This window comes from Myotis yumanensis, unplaced genomic scaffold, assembly GCF_028538775.1.
Source record: "Myotis yumanensis isolate MYYU_CA2020_CCGP unplaced genomic scaffold, mMyoYum1.0.hap1 SCAF_4, whole genome shotgun sequence".
Taxonomy (NCBI): Eukaryota; Metazoa; Chordata; class Mammalia; order Chiroptera; family Vespertilionidae; genus Myotis; species Myotis yumanensis.
The window spans coordinates 50204952-50224942 of record NW_027223755.1 but is presented as its reverse complement, the minus strand read 5'-3'; the positions used below and the strand labels follow the sequence as shown (position 1 = coordinate 50224942).

Sequence of the window (19991 nt, the reverse complement as noted above, 5' to 3'; positions counted from 1 at the left end):
GTCACCATTGAGGGGTTGGAAGGCATTCTTCAAAGAGGGGTGGAAGGGAGATGAGGGCTTTGGAGTCAAGAGGCTACTTGATATGGGCAAGTAATGTAACCTTTTGGGGTCTCAGATTTCTCATGTGCCATAGAGGCAATGATAATAATACTGATTATCTCACAGAGTATTGTAAGGATGGTATGGAATTATGCACGTCAGTTGCTTATGGTAATCTTTAGCAGTACTTCGTATTTCATTAAATAATGTCCCTGTGTTTTTAAAATATATGCCTATTTCAAATTTCAAATGTATAGACATGCAGAAGTTCACAGCATATACACACACACACATATATATGTACATACACACACATTGTTTTTAAAGATGTTTTATTGATTTTTATAGAGAGAGGAAAGGTGAGGAAGAGAGAAAGAAACATGGATGTGAGAGCGAAATATGGACTGGCTGCCTCCTGCACACCTCCTACCAGGGACTGAATCAGCAACCTGGGTGTGTGTCCTGACCAGGGATCAAACTGGAAACTCTTAGTGCATGGGACCACACCTAACTAACTGAGCCACTCCAGCCAGGGCCACACATAGTTTTTTAAAAATAGGTATAGGCCCTGATGGGGGAGCTCAGTTGGTTAGAGCATAGTCCCAATACACCTAGGTTTCAGGTTTGATCCTTGGTCAGAACACATACAAGAATCAACCAATGAATTCATAAATAAGTGGAACAACAAATTGATGTTTCTCTCACTCACTCCTCTTTCTCTAAAACCAAAAAATAAAAATAAAATAGGTACATATAGGGTGTGGCAAAAGTAGCTTTATTGTTATGTGGGAAATAACACAATAATCTATACTAATAAAAGCATAATATGCTAATTAGTCTGGGCAGCCAAATGACCTTCTGGACGTCATTCCAGATGTCCTTCTGGACAAAGTTGCAGTGGCAGAGGCTGAGGCAGAGGTGGTTAGGGGTGATCAGGCCAACAGGGGAGCAGTTAGGGGGTGATCAGGCTGGCAAGGGAGCAGTTAGGGGATGATCAGGCCAGCAGGGGAGCAGTTAGGGGTGATCAGGCAGGAAGGCAGAAGGGTTAGGGGCAATCAGGCAGGCAGGCAGAGGTGGTTAGGAGTGATCAGGCAGGCAGGGGAGCAGTTAGGGGCCATCAGGCAGGCAGGCAGCTGGCAGGCGAGCAGTTAGGAGCCAGGGGTCCTGGATTGTGAGAGGGATGTCCGGGATTGGAGAGAGCGCAGGTCAGGCTGAGGAACCCCCCTCCCTCCCATGCTCAAATTTCGTGCACCGGGCCTCTACTAAATAATAATACAGGAATAAATAATGTTTCATGTACTCACAACTGTAAACCTACTTTTATCCCACCCTATATGTATATATAAATATATAGATAGATAGATAGATATAGATATAGATATATATAAATGTATAAACATATACTTTGTATATTTCCAATTATTAAAATTCTAACAATTCAAAAAAAAGCAATAAAGACACAAACTTAGAAAATATCAAGATTGGGAAAAATTCTTATTTGAAAAATAGAAACAAAGCAAAATTAATACAGTGCCTACAGACAGTGCAGACCAACATAAAAACTTTCCTGGGACAGTAAAGCGAGAGAGGTACGGTAACAGGCATGAGAGAACCCACTACTTTGAAAGGGTGGGGCTGGAAAAACTGTTACCTCCCTTGCAGCTGATTTAAGAAAACCTCAAGAACCGAAACCCAGGCTTGGTTCTTCCGAAGGCATTAGGAAGCATTTGACTCAGAGCAGAACCCCAGGGGCCTCTGCCATGTCACGTGCAGCAGGAATCATCCTTGCCCTCCTTGGCCCCTCCTTCCCCAGGCCTGTGTTTCGAGCTTTTTGAACATGATCTATTTTCCTCTCAACAACACTGCAAGGCAGGCATTCGTATTGTTTTTCCAGTGACTTTTCCCATGCAGCTCAGGGATGGTACCCCAGCTGTTCTTCTAATTCCAAACCCAGGATTCTCTCCCCCACAGTCCACATGACGTAAAGTTCTTTAGAGCTATCATTAAACATTCACAAAAACAATTTTTTTCACATGCTGATTTTTCCCTAGTTAGGAACATCAAAAGGAGTCTTTAAAAAGTCAAGGGTAGTTTATGTTTCTGAGGCTGCAATAAAAGATTCCAAACTGGTATTTTCTGGTAAAGTCTGGATTTGCCTCACAAATTTTCCTGGTAACAAAGCCATGTTGCAAACATGATAATGTCACTGTAGCCTCATTCAGAATATTACTCACTCTTTCTGTTGCTTTGCTACTTCAGCACTTGGGAAAGTTTGAATTTCCCAGTAGTGTGACCATGGTACTATTTTTGTATCTTCAGTGTCCACTTATTTTCAATTTAGTGAGAATAGTCTATGTTGAACTGAAATCTGAAAGCTTGTTTAAAAAAAGAAGCTGGATTTTATTATTAAAAGATTTTAAGAATGACAAATTTTGATAAAGGAAATGTATACTTAAGAAAGCAAAAATAAAATAACATTATTTCTTCTGAAATTCAATACTTTGTTCAATATTCAGGTTTCACTCCATTTTGAATACCATTATTGCCTTAAGTCCTCAAAGCAAATACTTATGACTATCAAAATATTAATATTTGGGGTTGTAGAAAGGATTATACATTTGATAATCACTAGTTACATATTTATTTCACGATTGATTGCCAAGTTCACATGAAATTCAATAATAATAAACCATAAAAATGTATGGTCATCAAAGAAATTTGGATTTAAGAAACGGGGGCTGGGGGGGGGGGGGGTGGGTCGGGAGGACTCAGACTAGAAGTCTAATTTCCTCCTACATATAACATGATTAGGTCAGGCACAATAGCAGGGTTCCACTTGCCTAAGGCATAAAAAATTTAAAAGCAATAAAAAGTATAAATAAAAATGTGGGCCAAAGAGAAATTTACTAATTCCTAAAACCCTTGCAGCAAACTTCTATAGAAAGTTCTCTTTCAAGAAAAGAAAAATACCAATGGAAGGTGGTGCGGCGGGAGGTGAGCAGACCTGCCCCCTCGGCCCGGTGGTACTGGAAGTTCCAGAGCCCCACTTCCCTTCAGCTTCTTATGGTCAGAGGTGCCAGGTTCCCTCTTCCTGTGCCCCCGTGTCCCCTTCCTCCGCCGCCCAAGTTTGCTCAGGTGTGGTCTGAAACAGCCTCTGCCACTTCCTCCCACTTCCTCCGGAACCTTTTATGTCTAATTTTCATCCTCTCTCTCCAGTGACCTTGTTCTTGCCAAAAGGGAAGACTATCTCTCACTGATGCTAAATCCTTCCATTTGCAACCTTTTTTTCTTTCTTGGCCTCGGAAACTGTAACTACACTTTAATTATTTCCTTCTCCTTCCATCCTTCCATTTGAAATCTTTTTTCTCCCTTGGCCTCAGAAACTTTGACTACGCTTTAATTATTTCCTTCTTAATCCACACGGCACTGTGTTTTAAACACATAGGTTTTGGAGCCACACAAACTTGGGTCCGAATCCTTCTTCCGGCCACAATATTTCACCTATCAAGGTCAGGGCCGGTACCTGAAGGTCTCATAGTCCCATTTTTTTTCCATCTGTAAAACAGGAATGATAGCAGTACTCACCCCATGTAGTTGTTATAAGGAGTAAATAGGACAATACACATAAATTACTTCCATGTCATAAAGCAAGCCCCTAATGACATTAGCTATGGGTATTCTATAATCACAGGTTCTCTACACAACTTGTCTTAACGAACCAAGTTTACAGTGTCAGGACCTTCATGGTTATGTAACTAACATCTAAATCACTAGCTTAAATGTGCTATAGAAACTTTAAATCCCTGATACCCAAAACTGCACGACTTCCTCTCCACCTATGAAACCTTCTGGCCTTTTCTATTGAACTCAAATGAAACCACAGGTTTCATTCACTTTAAAATCATCTCCCTCTTTTGATGACAGAGTAAATCTCATTAATTCCTGATTTATGAGGCAGCACAGCATTGGGGTTAAAAGGCAAGGACTGAAGCCTGGCTACTTATGTCCAAAACCAGTTCTATCACTACTGTGTGACCTGGAACAAGTAACTTAAACTCTTTGTGTCTTGATTTCCTCATCTGTAAAATAAGTGTAACATTAGTACCGACCTCATCTAATGCTCGGTAACTACTATATTCATGTTTATTAAATAAAATTCGCAATGTGGACTTTTTATTGCTTTAAGGAGAGAAGTGAAACTGCAGAAGTTTTATAAAGCAAAACTGGTTTATTAGTTCTTACTCCTTCCTTGGAATTCTCATGGCCACAACCTTTGTCCACGCTAACAACCAGGTGATGATAAAAGCTGCCCTCCCCGCCCCTCTAAACTGATCTCCCTAATTCCGGCCTCTCCTCTAATTCATTTTTCATTTAATCCCTAATTGCCAGATTAAGCCTTAAAAACACTCTTTTCATACTGTGCCTTTTTGGGCTAACTCCCTCGGTGACTCCCCTAGGTTCTCAGACAATGAGCGGTAACCGCCTGCCCTCGAGTGGGCTTACCCATCTCCCCCTGCACATGCGCAGACGTCACCTAAACAGAACTCCCCAGGTTCACTCTGCTGTCCGTGTCTTCATTCTTGTACTTTTTCCTGCCCAGAATGTGCCACATTCTAAGTTTTCAAATCTTATACATCCTTCAACGACCAGCTCAGATTCCATAGCTCCGCGGAGCCTCTGCAAGGGGAGGCCCCCACCCGCAGCATATGGAGCACCACACGGTGCACAGAGAGCTAGAGATCGCCATCTGGTTACAGAACACCTGGTTCTTGTCCTGAGGTGGCTGTTTTAGACTGTCATTTACATACTTCGCGGTGCTTATCTTGCCTGGTATTTCCCATTGCACAACCTCAGATTCGATGAAGTGAAAGTGGTTGAGTTCTTGGATGAATGATGGTCCTCACCTGGGATAAGTAGGACTTGCTCAATTTCTTTTTTGTTTTAATTTCATTACTGTATGATTAAATGGGCATTCATGGTCATGAATGTGATCATATGTAGGCCACACTGATGAGCATAGCTATATTAGAGTAAAATAGTTTAATAACTGCAACTTAAATGCATAGTCATATCTGTGTGCAGAGTGCTCCTTAGCCATGTTCAACAAATTAATCTTTACATGAAAAAAGGAGACAATTAAATACATCTGGTCTTTCTGTACAAAAATAAAAATAAAGGCCTTATGTACTTAATGCCATTAAAGTGGAGCATTCACAGCTCTTCATAAGAAAGAGGGTGGGAGGCTCATTATACGTTCTTTCCTCTGGTTTATTTTATGTCCAAAAACGACACTGGGAAGTTCTAAGAAGTGTGAAATGCTGTAAGACCAAAATAAAAGCCTTGTCAGTACTCTGAGTTGGACATTAGCTCACTTGTCTAAGAACCTTTCCTTTTCTTAGTAATTTGAGGGTGGGGGGAACCTCCCTTCAAAAGGAAAGATAAATGTTTGTAAATAATTTCAAAGGCAATGATACTTTATGAAAGCAAAATGACTTAGGGTGGTGAATATAACATAATATACAGATGATATATTACAGAATTGCACACTTGAAAAATGATATAATTTAATTAACTAATGTCACCCAAATAAATTCAATAAAAATAAAATTAAAAAATTAATGTAATTTCTTAAATTATTTTATAGTAAGGAAAATAGTTTGATAGTGTGGGTTTAGTAGTAATAACAACAGCACCAGAGCAGCAGCAGAAGCAGCAGCACAAGGACCAGAGATGCACTTAGTGATGATAGAGTTAACCTACTCTCTTAACAAGCGGGGTCTGGAAACCCACCCCACACTTGATTCAGTGTCTGCATCTTAACAAGAGGCCGACCTTGAAGTTTAGGACATACTTTTCTAACACATTTACATCTGCACTAACACGCATATCATCACAAATGTTCTAGTGAATAAAGACCATTTGGGCTGTGCAAGTTCTCAATCCTCAAAGCAAGATCCAATTTTGATCCTTGTATTTGTAACATATTTTTCTCTCTTTAAGTAGCAAAAGCAGAAATAGCCGTGGCCAATATGGCTCAGTTGGTTGGGCATTGTCCCATGCACTGAAAGGTTGCTGGTTCAATTCCTGTTCAGGACACATGCGCAGGCTGGAGGCATGCCAGAGGCAGCCAATCGATACGTCTCTCTCACATCGATATTTCTCTCTCTCCCTCCCCCTCCTTCCCTTGCTCCATCCCTCGCTCCCTCCCTCCCTTCCTCTCTCTGTAAAAATAAAATTTAAAAATCTTTAAAACTCTTTTTTAAAAAGAGCAGAAATAATAAAGGTTACTCAGGTTAAAAAGTGATTAACCAAAACCTCCAACTAATGACAAGTTATCAAATTAATGAACATTTTATAATTTCCATCTTGCTCTGCTTCAATCCATAAAAAATATGCTGATTGGATACATGTTTTCTAACCTTCCACACAATGACTTTCTTGGGCTGGCATCTCAACAAGGCAGCGCAAGCTGCAGGGAAAGCAACCAGAAGAGTCAGTATTGGGAGGTCACATGCGGCTTCTGGCCTCAGTCACGTGCTGCCAATAATTCTCAGAGTCTCTCAAAAATGCTAGATATTCACAGCTAGAATGACATGACCTGCAGATTAAAGCAGAACCCATTGGCGGAGTAGCATGGGAAACAAAATGACATTGCAAAATGACATCTCAAAATATTGCAGAATGAGGAAACTGCACAAGATACCAACTTGTGCTAAATTCCAGAAAATCACTCTCTGAATTTTAAGGCAATTCCCTGTCCCTTCTTGAAGTGACGGCCTATGTCGCTAAAACTCCTGCACATCCAGTGGCTACCAGAAATTTCTATGTAAGTATTTCCAATTTCAGATATCCAGTGTCATCTGAAGTCAGATGATGTATAGGCTGGCTGGTACATAAACTCATTTTTACATACACAAACTTGCTCTTCAGTTTCAGGAAATGTGCTTAAGCCATGCAAAGAAACAAAAGACAGAGGGAAAGAAAAACCCCACAAATATTCCACCCTGGTTAAGTTTATTAATCAGAGTAAATACAGTTTTATCTTATCATCATGTTTTCGATGAAGAAACTTCTGTTCTTTTTTTAGATTTGGAGAATTGCTTTTCCTGACAGAACCCCCCAGAACCGAAAACCCTGAACTGCAAACTTGTCCTTTGTCCTAGTTGTTTACCAGTCTTATCAGGCACACATGGGTTGGCAATGTGATTCTAAGATAAAAATTCCAAAGTTATAATTAGATGTTTTTCCGAGAAACATCTCCCAATGCCATGAAAATTTGGTTGCTGTTTTTCACTTCATACTTGGAGTGAATGGTCTTATTTCTTGCCACTTAACCATTTTTCTCTTAGATAAGTGAGAAATATTAACTTGGCACTGAAAAAAAAAGACATACTTTTTAAAAAAGTAAATGATTCTGAAAATACAGAACTTATCTCAAAATTCTGTGACAGTGAATAAACCTGTTTTTCTATAACACACCTCTTGAGGCTTATAATAGCACAAATGTAATGAAAATAATTTCATGCCCCTAAATGTAACTATAAATGAAAAATGATAAAAGGTATACTCCAAACCAGGGATGTAAAAGCTTTCTTGTAGTGCCTATAGATTCATTAGTTCAATTCTGAACAAAGAGGATTAAAATAGAAAGGTAGGAAATCACAAATGTGCAGTTACTCTGTTGCAGAAGAATACTCTCTAGACAGTGAAAGAAGTACTGGGAAAACATCTCATTTTCTACTGAACTCCATCTTTGCTAGAGACTGACAGTGGTTGTGCAAAAAGAAAATCTTCTACTGCCACCTGCTGGTTAATGAGTCTCAAAGCAGCTAGAATAACAAACACGTTAAAGGAGAACTTTTGATTTTTAAAGCAGGAAAAATCTTTGCATTCTTATCTATATTTATCCATTTATGAATATCTATAGTAAATTTTATATTAAATTATGGACAGATATTAAATATCCTTTCTAAAAGTAGAGAATTACAGCCAGAGCAGCAGTTACCTGACTTCTCAGCGCCTCACTCCTGACTCACTGAGGCCCACTCACTGCATTGAAAGAAAGTCAGGGACTACCCATTCCCATGCTTCCCTTTACCACAAAAGCCATTCAACTTAGTCCTAGGTCAGCAATAAAGATGTGAAACCAAATGGTCTTGGCAGACCTGTCTGCAGAGAATTCACAACTCAAATACTAGGTCAGCTCGAGAAGTTTCACTCCCTCGGCCAAAAAAAAAAATCACAGGCCAAATCTATATTTTGGGAGACTTCTCTAGAGGGAACTTAAAATCTAAGGATGTCAGCATAACCCTGATGGAGAATCCCAAACGAGAGATCAGCGGCTGAAACTGGATGGAATAGCCGTGTTGGTAAGAAAGATTCTGTAATTGGAGATATAAACATGATATTAAAATTCTGAAAGGGTGGGCTCAAGTTCCTGCTTCATTTCTTTTTCTGGAGAGTTTATAAATTTTACAAAGCCTTTGCTAAAAGGTTTTAAGGGCAACAATTATTCTCTTTCATTTAGAAGGTATTTTTAAAATTAAAGTAGTTAAGTATACTGTTTTGAGAAAACAGTACTTTTCTATCAACAATATACCAATTCTCCCTGCCAAAAATAAACCATGAAGATTCTTGTTCATGTATTTCATAAGTCATAAGTTATAGGAATTTTCATGCCACACCGTTTCATCTATTTTAAAAATATACTAAAAAAACTTGGATTTTCTCCAAAATTTATACAAAGTACAATGTGAATTAGAAAGCAATGTCCCAACATATAAATCCTGAATTTTTCTTTCATTTCCCTAGACATGAGCAAATTTGTCTGCGAGGACACTGAAGAGTCGTCTATAATTCTATGGTTCTATAATTAAGACTTGTACAAATTCAGCTGCCAAAAAATCACCAGAGTGGGTGGTGAATACAGCCGAGTAAACGCTAATTATGGAAGGCGGGTTTTCTAAGATGTTACAAGAAGCAAAGGCAAGATCAGACAACTAAGATAGTTACTACGGCAATATAAATAGTCTTGTCAAATTCAATGTAAGCCCCACTTTGGTAACAGCTGTTACCTCCCATAGTTCATAGGTACTTAAAAAAAAACAACCACAATCTGGGATCCTCTGCTTGGAATCCAGCACTTAATTTGTCCCAAAAAAATAGTTACAAAAATGACACATGTCATTTTCACTCCTAGGACAAAAGAAAGAAGGAGCAGAAGTCCAATGGCCCAGACAATTTTCCATTTTATATTTCAGCTCCTCCACTAATGTTATTTTTCAAAGTTCTGTTGGAGTTCAATAAAATGCCATTAACATTCTAAAACAGAGTGTGCAGATCATAAGTGTACAGCACAATAAATTTATCTAAATCAAACACATGCATATAACCAGCACCCAATCAAGCACAAACATTTTCTGTACTTCAGACGTGCCCCCACCCACCCAGAAAAGAGAACATTTTATTTTATATATTAAAAAAATACTACACAGTTCTCTCAATAACATAATAGAGTATATTCCGACTGTCTGGATATGTAATTACAGCCTTTAAAGTATAAGTGATTATACCTTTTTGCTTTTACAAACATCTTTGCCCATCTCTCCCCTTAACAACAAGCTGAACCAGTTCTATTAAATTATGGACAGATATCATATATCCATTTCTAGAAATAGAGAATTGTAGCAGAGGGACACAGTTCCCTGATACCTCCTCTATGAAGGCTTCCTTGACTTTCACAAAAAAATGACTTAGGTCCTCATCTATATTCACAGAGTAATTTGCAAATAGTCTATGTTTACACGTATCACACGGAATTATACTAATTTATGTGTACATCTATTTTCTAGACTGAGTATCTCATGGACAGAAAAGGCATTCAATCTTTTCATCTGCCTTCTGTGCTTAAAGCTGTATGCTTTAAACTGCATGCTAATGAATGACTCGATGTTTTTCACACTATTTCTTCTGCTGCAGACACCTGAACGATTTTTCAAACAGCAATGTTCTACCAAATTGTATTATACAATATTAAATGAAACAAAATATACTATCCAGATATTTTAATTTAGAAGGTATTTTTAAAATCAAAGTAGTTAAGTATACTTTTTTGAGAAACAGTATACTTAACTACTTTGTAAATATCACCTTTATGCCCTCCATATAATTTGTAAAAGTACATTTTATGCAAACAGACTAAATAACATGTCCTAATTTTAATACGTATACACATTAGTAAGATAAGTAGCATATATAAGTCGACAATACAATGCTTTGTGATATGCAGCAGCTATTTTCTTGTAAGCGATGATATAATACCTTTCTGTCGACCCTTTTCAGGCCTGATGCTATCATTGCCTTTTACCCCTCTCCTTCTCCCACCCTCCTCCACCACAAAATTAAATGAGCGAATTTCGACTCATTTGAGATTATCCTTTACGTGCACATTCATTTCTAGGACTAGAGAAGAAAAAACATGAACATCTCATGAAAGTCAACACTTCCAGAGCTCCTACCTGTGTACCTAAGCTGGCTGCCATCATGTGAGTCAGAAGCTTAGCCGCAAACATGGAATACCTGGCACAGAAGATATGGGAAAGCACAGCCAGGCAGAGACCTGTGGGAACAAAAACGTCCATGTGTGGTTTTATAATCCATGAACAAACAGTAGCGCAGCAAAAAGCTGTGGGACAGCTAAACACATAAGGCCTGGAGCCTGCCTCTGCTGCATAGCACAGTCTCTCTGGGAACGATTATGTAGCAATTTTCATTTACTCCACTTTGATTGGCATATAAAGTCTTCACACTTATCAATTAAGCCTAAGGGTAATTTTAATTTTTAAATATCTACATGTTCCTTTCCCTACTAAAAAGAAATCAAAAATTAAGCAGATTAATAATTTCATTAAGCACTGGTGCTCTGTTTTCATTAGACAAGTTTTACTGATTAAGAAAAGAATATTCTAATCTAATTTCCTAAGACCAGGTGGCTTGGCTAAATAGATATAATTAGGGAGGTGAATAAGATTTTTAGGCATAAAATTGTGAATAGTACTACCAAAACTCAGGTTTTGTAATTATCTCTTTTTATCTACTAAGAATAGTCATAGAACTACAACAGTGATGATTATGAATTTTAAAAGCACCCCTATGCTACTGGGTGTTAAAACTAGGAAAAAAATGTGTTCTTTCTCCCTAAGATGACTTTAACCTAAACATCTACATTCCTAAGTGGGGTGGAGAAAATTATTCTTATTTTATTTTTTTTAAATATATTTGTATTGATTTTTAGAGAGAGAGGAAAGGAGAGGGAAAGAGAGAGAGAAACATCGACATGAGAGCAAAACATAGATCAGCTGCTTCCTGCACGCCTCCTACCGGGAATTGAGCCCGCAACTGGTCATGTGCCCCGACCAGGAATGGAACTGGCACCCTTTCAGTGCTTGGGACAATGCCCAACCAGCCACATTGACCAGGGGCATATTCTTATTTTCTTTACGTCTACTGGCATTCGCCTATTTACACTGCTTCATGGGGATGATAAGAACTTCAGCACTAACCCACAAATCTTTTGTCTTGCAATCTGTATAAACTTATTTTAATGCCAGAGTGTATGCATATTTTAAACATATTTCCTGGATTTTTTTTCTTTTAATTCAAATGTCCAGCACATAGTAACTTTTTCACTAAGCCTTTTAGTTCACTCTCATTCTCAGTCGGGTTGTTCTGTCTAACAATTATTCAAACATAAATGTATGCTGCTCTGCCAGGTACTGTGCATGCATTACCTCACTTATCAATGCCTCCTTGACAAACAGGAGGTACTACATTCATTTAACAGGTTATTTTCTCACTGTCTTCTCTGAAGCTATGGAACAAAGTTTTAAAGGAGACCACCTGTTGGCATAAGTGGCCGGGGCATTTGCAAAATGCCCACATGGGGTCTGGTTTTCTGCATAGAAATGCCTCTCAAAACTTCTTTTGGGAAAAGCTCTCAATATGTTTAGATTTAATGGGGTAGATGGGTAGGCAACTTTCCATGTAAGAACTGAGGCTTTGCATTCGTCAAGGCTTTTGGCCTAAAAAGTTGGCTAAGATGTCTGGAGTAATCCATTTTTAGGGTGGCTGCCAGGAGGTGTTCTGGGGCAGGTGTGCAAGTCCTGGGGCTGCCTCCAAAATCCACCCATGCAGGTACACAGTGTATCCAGAAACTGCACAGTCATGTCTGATTTCGCACCTTAATTTAGGTGGTCTATAAACTACTGAGGCCGATGCTATCAACTCATGAATGCACACTGAGTTTCCCGCGATGATCAAAGCCAGCTTAAACTCAAGTTTTCAGTGTGTGTGTGTGTGTGTGTGTGTGTGTGTAATATACTGGCTTAAAAGCAGAGCCTTGCAAGTTTTTTATTTCATTATACGCCACGAGATCACAAACTTATGTCCTTCTGTAAGTTATGGTGGTAGATGGTAACAGTGTCAGGCAAGGGGATTTAGTGCTGGCCAAGGAAAATGCACCCCAGCCAACTACTTTAGTCTTAACCGTTGCCCTTTACTTGGTAATATTCCAGTCTACGCCCATTTCATATCAATTTAGTACAGTTCAAATGGACCAGCTCAGGAATATTTAATCAAGTGTCTTAAGCTGCAATTAAAATGCTAGCATGACACCTGGTGGCAGTCCAGGATTCAAAGCCAGCGGCAGGAAAACGGGCTAGATGCTAGATGCTACGGCCTGTACCTACAATGTGTGATGTTATCTAGATGCTCAAGCAGGCGGTGCTCCAGCCCCCACTGGCCTTGAGAAATACACTGAATACCCTCAGTTACCAAGTTTCCGAAGCATTATATGCTGAGTATTTATCTTTTATCTTCTTACCTGATGCTGAATAGCTGTACTAGCACACATGATTTAAATTTACAAGTCAGTTTTTTTTAGATTTTTGGTTTAAATTTAAACAATTTTTGGTTTAAATTCCCTTAATATAAACATGTAAATCACAGAGTACAAAATCTTATAACAATAAGTACATTTTTAAAAAATTAAGTATATAAAATAAATAAAGCATAATATTTCCAGTTATTACACTAAAGGTGTACTCTAAACTGTTTCTAAAAAATTTATTCTTGGCTAATTGCATAATTTTCCATTACTCTTTTTCCTAGCATTATGTAGAGTACAGACTCAGTTGGAAATGGGCACACAGGCCAAAAAGTTTAGTAAGGTTCAACTTAGAAAGATGGAAGACCAAGGCATATAGCTATGACTTTTAAAAATTAGAAACCAGTTTACCAAATTCCAAGAAATCAAAGTAATGTTATCTCATGAAGCTAAAAAGTTAATTAAAGTAAGGTTATCTCATGAAGAAAGAGGAAAAAAGTAAACCATAACTGTGCACATTAGTGTGACATAAAATTCACCTCCAACGTGAATAACTTCAGATGCTAATGCTATAATTGTATAATATAACTATTTCAGGGAACCTACGCATAATTTGAAATGCACATTGCTATTTGGAGGATGATATTAAAGAAGCTTACTCTGCTTCTCGCAACTCTATTGATGTTGTGCTATCAAAGATAGACAACTGAACTGGAATCATCCTCATTTTGACTCTGAATACAATTTCTATGCTTTGCAATTGTAGGAAGACCCTATAACATTCCATAAACCAGTTCAGTTTTACCATGCATACATGAACTGGGTCATGTCTGATGCACTTGTAGGTGTGTCTCCTGTGTTTGGAATGTTTTAAAGCTGAGATTAGAGATGGATATAGACCTCAGATTTTGTGTGTGTGTGTGTGTGTGTGTGAGAAGTACTTAACACATTAAACTAAAGCTTTCCTTTGGCTAATGGTTTTATTTACTTCACAGATTACTAAGTGATAAATGCCAACACAATGCCAATTTTACAATAAGTAACAGGAAGTAATTGTCTATAATTGCTAAATAATAAACAGGTAGGTAAATAAATACAATCTCAAGCCCTTTCAAACATGCTTATTATTTTGTTCAAGGTTTATCTAACTGCAAGAATATTCTAATTGTGCCTTTTATAGTTTACAAGCTAAGATTCTGATAGTTTTATTTTTCAGAAAAAAATACTCTGTAACTTTACTAGATGCCATCCACCCATTTTAAATTATTTTTTAAAAATAAGATATGTTTTCTAAAATTCCACATCAAATTCTTCCAAAAATCTCAGAACTGTGAAACAGAATTGGAACAGATATATTGTGATCTATCCTGATTTAAATACAGAGGTTTGATTCCTAATTATATGTTACTACATTTCATGAAAAGAGCTAGTCAGATTACCTCCAAATTCAGAGAGATCTTCAGTGTGACCTGACCTAAATTATTGAAAATGTGTGTAAGATATATATAATTCTCTTCTCTACTTCCTGGTGAGGGGGAGGGGGGTGGAAGGGGCATTTGAGAGATGGACATTCATCATCCCCTGAAGCTGAGACAAAAAGACAATTTGAAAAACCTCGTAAGCACACAGCCTAAGACAGATAACATAAGCTCACGGTATCGATAAATACAGTACAGTACTGTAAATGTATTTTCTCTACCTTATGACTGTTTTCCTATAGCTTACTTTAATTTAAGAATATGGTATATAATACATACACACAAAATATATGTTAATCGATCATATAATCAGTGAGGCTTTTGCTCTACCATAGGCTATTAATACTAAGTTTTGGGGAAGTCAAAACTTATACATGGATTTTTTACTCAAGGGGTGGGAGGAGAAGGGTCACCATCCCTAACGCCCACATTGGTCAAGGGTCAACTGTAATTTCAAATATGATTTCAAGTCAAAAGTGATAAAATTAGATGATATTTAGGTGATGATTCTCAAATATATGAGCAAATCTATATTTGCTAGAGTAAGCTGCGAAAAGTATGTATTTATTAACAATTCTTTCAGGAAACATTCTCTTTCGTTTTTAAATCTCTTTGCTTTGATGTTCAGTATTTAGATCTAGTGAGGGAGTTTTGTGGGTCACAGCAGCACTTGGATTTATCTCTCTATTGAAACATATAAAATAACATCTAGACTTATTTCAGCATTTTAATACCCTTTGGTATTATTTCATCATCTATGAAATTTCTATTTATATTACAGTGAAGTGTGGTGTCTCCATCTGGTTTTGGAACTGTGGGGACCCAGAAGAATCTATTAAGCAAGAAATATCATCCTTATGAGAGATGTTATTGAGACTAAGAGATTATTAAGACTCCCAACCATATATTCAATGCAGCAAATGAGAATAATTCTATAGTTATTCTAAGTTAAGTTATAAGTAAACAGTTTGACAGACATTAATGCATTTAAAAAGTTCCTACTCCTGTCAGAAATGAAGCCTAAATGTGGAAGGTGAAAAATTATTTTTTTTTAAACAGAGCCTATTAAGAGCTCCTGGGTTGTAGAATACAAATCAACCAAAGGGGTAGTTTTGTGTTTTTGGTTGTTTTTTTAAAAAAATAAAATGTAAATTGCTTTGTATTATCTCACACAATCCTGACATTCTAATGCAGAACCTGCCTCTAAATTACAAGACTTTGAACTACATATATCTTTTCCTATTATCTCACTTCTCTCCCACACTGTATTTACATTGCTCATGAGCTGGAACTGTGCCTTGTTCTTTCCTATATCCTCAGTACAAAGTTAGCCCTCCACAAATATCCACTGAATGAATTAATGAGGAACTTTATTTTCTCCCAGTGCTAATGAATTACAGTATATCTGCATCTTGTAATATATAAAATGACTACGGGAAAACAGACTCATCCTCATAAGTACTTTAAATTATTGACACAATATATTGCAACTGACCTGAAATGCATATAAATCCAGAGGAGAAAAAGGCTTCATTGTATGAAGACAAGCTGTCGGTCTGGGCGTAGACAGCGTACACAGACATGTATGAACAGGCACATTCTACGTAGTCTGAAGTATCCTCAACCACTTTGCAAAATTGACTGTCAGACAACCAGCTAGGGCAAAAAGACAACTGTCACTATTCCTCCTTATTAATACTTGAGGTCTTCAGACGGCTTTTAAATAAAAAGTTACTGAACTTAAGTCTTCTTGACTCCAGACTTAGGCAGACCACGGTTTCAAGAAGAACACTGGAGGGAACATCTTGTCTATGACATGACACAACATATCCCACAAGGTACCTTAAGAAACAGCCCAAATACTATCCAAACCTTCAAAAGCATTCAGATACCGAAAAAGCTGGTCCTCTCAACAGAGCAGTAGCACCCAAGGTTTTCAACAGAAGGCACTCTTCTCTATCTTTCAAAAATCCCAAAAGATTGGCACAGCCATTAGAATGTGTAGTGTTCACCCTTCCTTATTTTTCATAACTCCTAGTAATTCGAACCACACAAATTACTTATATGCTTTTCTAAAATCCCTTAATCTTTTTTTGGGAATTTGCAGCCAGTTATAATACATAAATGTTTTCCAGGGTTCTTTTAGGTATGGAAGGTGTCTATAAGGTCTGGCTGATTTAGCACAAGACAACTATGCTATGTTATGAGCATTCATCAGTGACTACTGGTTGACACTCTTGATTACTTTTCTAAGGACACACAATTTTTAAACCCAACTGCAGGTTCAACCCTGAAACATTCATTAGTCATTATATATTGAGGATCACAAAGTACCTATGTATTAGGTTTAAGATCTGTCATCAGACATTAGGAATGTCAACTGATAATTTTTTTTTCCAAAGAAAGAAAGAGACTAACCACAATTTTGGTGTTTAGAGGACAGTTGGCTAATTACCCAACTAAGCTATTAAACCTATTTAAGAACTTTAGTTTATGTGGCTGAAAGTCAGTAACAAACAACTTTTTACCCGTTGGTATTATCACTCTATGAAATTTCTATTAATATTTAAGTAAAATATGATGTCTCCATCTGGTTTGGGAACTATGTGGACCTAGAAGAATCTATTAAGAGTTGTCATCCTTATGAAAAATGTTATTAAGAATAAGAAATTATTGGGAGCTGGGGATTCTAGGAACCTGTATTTTTTAGCCACTCCTCCAGCAAATCTGATGCATCTTCTCAGTGGACCAATTGTGTTTGCAAACAATGAGGAGATACAAAGATGAATCAGATCTGAAATCCTCCTGGAAATGTTTAGAGGATATGAAATTATGCATTCAATGTTAAAAAGTAATATAGGCCACAATACATGTAGAGTATGTATGACTATATCATGCATCTAAATGATATCTTGTCAAGACTGCTAACCAAGGAAATGGAGCAAAGATTTTTCAATGGAAGATTTGAGAAAGAAAGGAAAGATTAAGGGCTTTACTCTAGCTATATGCCCTCTGTCCTCTCTAAATACACACACACACACACACACACACACACACACACACACACCACCACCACCACCCTCGCTTTACCTACCAGATTTGAATTGATCTCCAGGGTCCAAACCTAGTGACTGATTAGTATCCTAGACTATGGGGCATTGATTGGGCTCCAAGTGACAGAACTGCTCAGATACTTGAGGCCTTGGGCCCAGGAGATTCAGAGAAAGCATCATTTTCCTCTTCCCACTCCTGGGCATGGCTTTAATCCCAAAATGTACTCCAGCCCTATGTGAACTAGAATTACAAATCCCTGCTAATTCCTCTAAGCATAGAGTATCAGCTCCAGAACCACAAGCCCAGATGGAAGGGGTAAAAAGAATTTCCTTTCCTGCCCAATAAATTAACCAGGAACCACAGGAAAGTTATCCGAATTGAGCAAAATTCATGCTAAGTCCCATGAAAACACTAGTCATCAAGAAGTTAATATTGGCCAAAACCGGTTTGGCTCAGTGGATAGAGCGTCGGCCTGTGGACTGAAAGGTCCCAGGTTCGATTCCGGTCAAGGGCATGTACCTGGGGTTGTGGGCACATCCCCAGTAGGAGATGTGCAGGAGGCAGCTGATCGATGTTTCTCTCTCATCGATGTTTCTAACTCTCTATCTCTCTCCCTTCCTCTCTGTAAAAAATCAATAAAATATATTTAAAAAAAAAAAAAGAAGTTAATATTGTATTGAACACATATTTAAATTGTTTGGCTACATTTGCCACCTGCACAATGCTAGACCCTTTCCTGTGCTTCTTTGTCTTATTTCGTGTAGAGGTGATTGTTGTCCAGAATCCACTGATGCTCAGTGAGAAAAAAAATGGGCTCAATGGCACTGGACTGTAGAAGGACCAAATTCTGATTTTAAACAATGACTAATAAGTACCTTGCAGCAGCCTGATTCCAAAGGAGACATAGTGAGGTTTTGGGAACAATTCTAGGCTCGGCAGCATAAATCCTGTAGAGAACCTCACTGTTGTCAGTCAGGGGCTGCGAACTCTGACCTTTCACACTCAAAGATAATACCTGTAGCATAAAAAAAGCAAACAGAAAATGATTTAATGATGTTTTCAAGTGAATGTCATGACTGAATCTCCAATTCTGAACTTCGCTTCATTTTTCAGTCCCTTTACTCACCACTCACTGCCACTATTTCTATTGGAAGCTGCCTTAGGAATGCAGGTCACCTCCCTGGTTTTCATTCACAAACATTCTGCCTCCACTTCAGTTACTGAGCTGTCTTCAGCTGACAACACTACGACTATAACTGCTGAACTTCATCACGAGGGGGATATATAAGATAATATTAGTAAAAGCTGTATTTTTTCACTGTCCCTCTATTATTATATAGTTTGCTCAATAAAACATGAAGAGAATATTTCCAGCTGTTTTTAAGGCAAAACTCTTGATAAATAGTTCATAAAGATGGGCCATGTTTCATAATTAGCTCACCATGTGTAGCACTTCCCACAAATCTGATCCAGCTAATGCATTCTGGGGAGTGTGGCTGCTACGCAAAAGTCAGAGCCCAACCATAATTCTTTATAATGATAGATTACCTTATTTTTCAGGGCAGGAAGGCTGTTTCCATTTATAAACCACTGCTGGCTGCTGTACTCTGTAAACTGGACAGATTCGCACGTACTTTTCCCAGACATGATTTCTGCATCCGGGACATCCAATAACCTTTCTGGAATTCGAATATAATCGCCTTCCTTCCCTTCAAACTTGTGCCCATTGATTTGCTGGGGATACCAGTGAAGAGCCAGTATTGACAGATATGGGCAGCTGTCGAGGATGGTTTTGCTTCTACAACAGAAAAGCAAAGGGTGTGCTGAAGTGGCATGCATTTTATATATTTTTTGTATTTGTTCTATATAGTCCCTTTTATTTGTTAAAATGCATTACACCAGGGCTCTGTTCTTGGTGTATAACCAGGACACTACCAACCCAGAGCAGTAGAGAGAAGGTGCTTTCAGTTCTTTTACGGGTTTTTTTCATAGAAATTTCTGCATCCCTTTGCCTGATTCCCCTTATAACCTAACGCATGGATTTTTGAAGCTGTTTCATGGATATCAGATACCATCTGAGGCTGTAAAATGGACTTTTCAGTGTCGGTTAAATGAGCACTGGTGGAACAGGTTGAAGGAAAGGCACATCACTAAGGAAACGCTCTGTTTTACTTAAGAGTATCGTAAACTTTATATATCCGTAGCTATGTTTTCATCAAGTGTTCCCTCACCCCTTTCTAACTGCTAATTTGACCAGGTAACTGGTAGGAAAAATAGCCCTGAACAGTGATCTTTATCCATTTAACAATACTGCTTTGAACATCCCCTAGGCATAAGATACTGTGCTCAGTAAAATTGCTTCCAAACCTCAGTGTGTGTTAAAAGCAGTTGAAAGCTTGTTTAAAAATATAGATTTCTAAATAACATCCCAGACTTACTAAATCATGACCCTTACCTACTAAATCAGGACCCTGACCTGGGGAGGGAGCTAGGGATTTTAGGAATCTGTATTTTTTAACCAGTTCTCCAGCGAATCT

General features: G+C 37.9%; 1 protein-coding gene across 1 annotated transcript in view; it reads right to left on the bottom strand.

Moving 5' to 3' along the window:
• Positions 1-19991, bottom strand: part of ADGRV1 (adhesion G protein-coupled receptor V1) — a 451408-nt gene that overhangs the window by 238691 nt on the left and 192726 nt on the right. The window contains exons 83-86 of the mRNA XM_070413740.1: positions 19003-19252; positions 18330-18469; positions 15896-16056; positions 10557-10657 (exon numbers count right to left, since the gene is read on the bottom strand). Of these exons, the coding sequence (XP_070269841.1) occupies positions 10557-10657; positions 15896-16056; positions 18330-18469; positions 19003-19252 (652 nt within the window). The remainder of the gene's footprint in view (positions 1-10556; positions 10658-15895; positions 16057-18329; positions 18470-19002; positions 19253-19991) is intronic.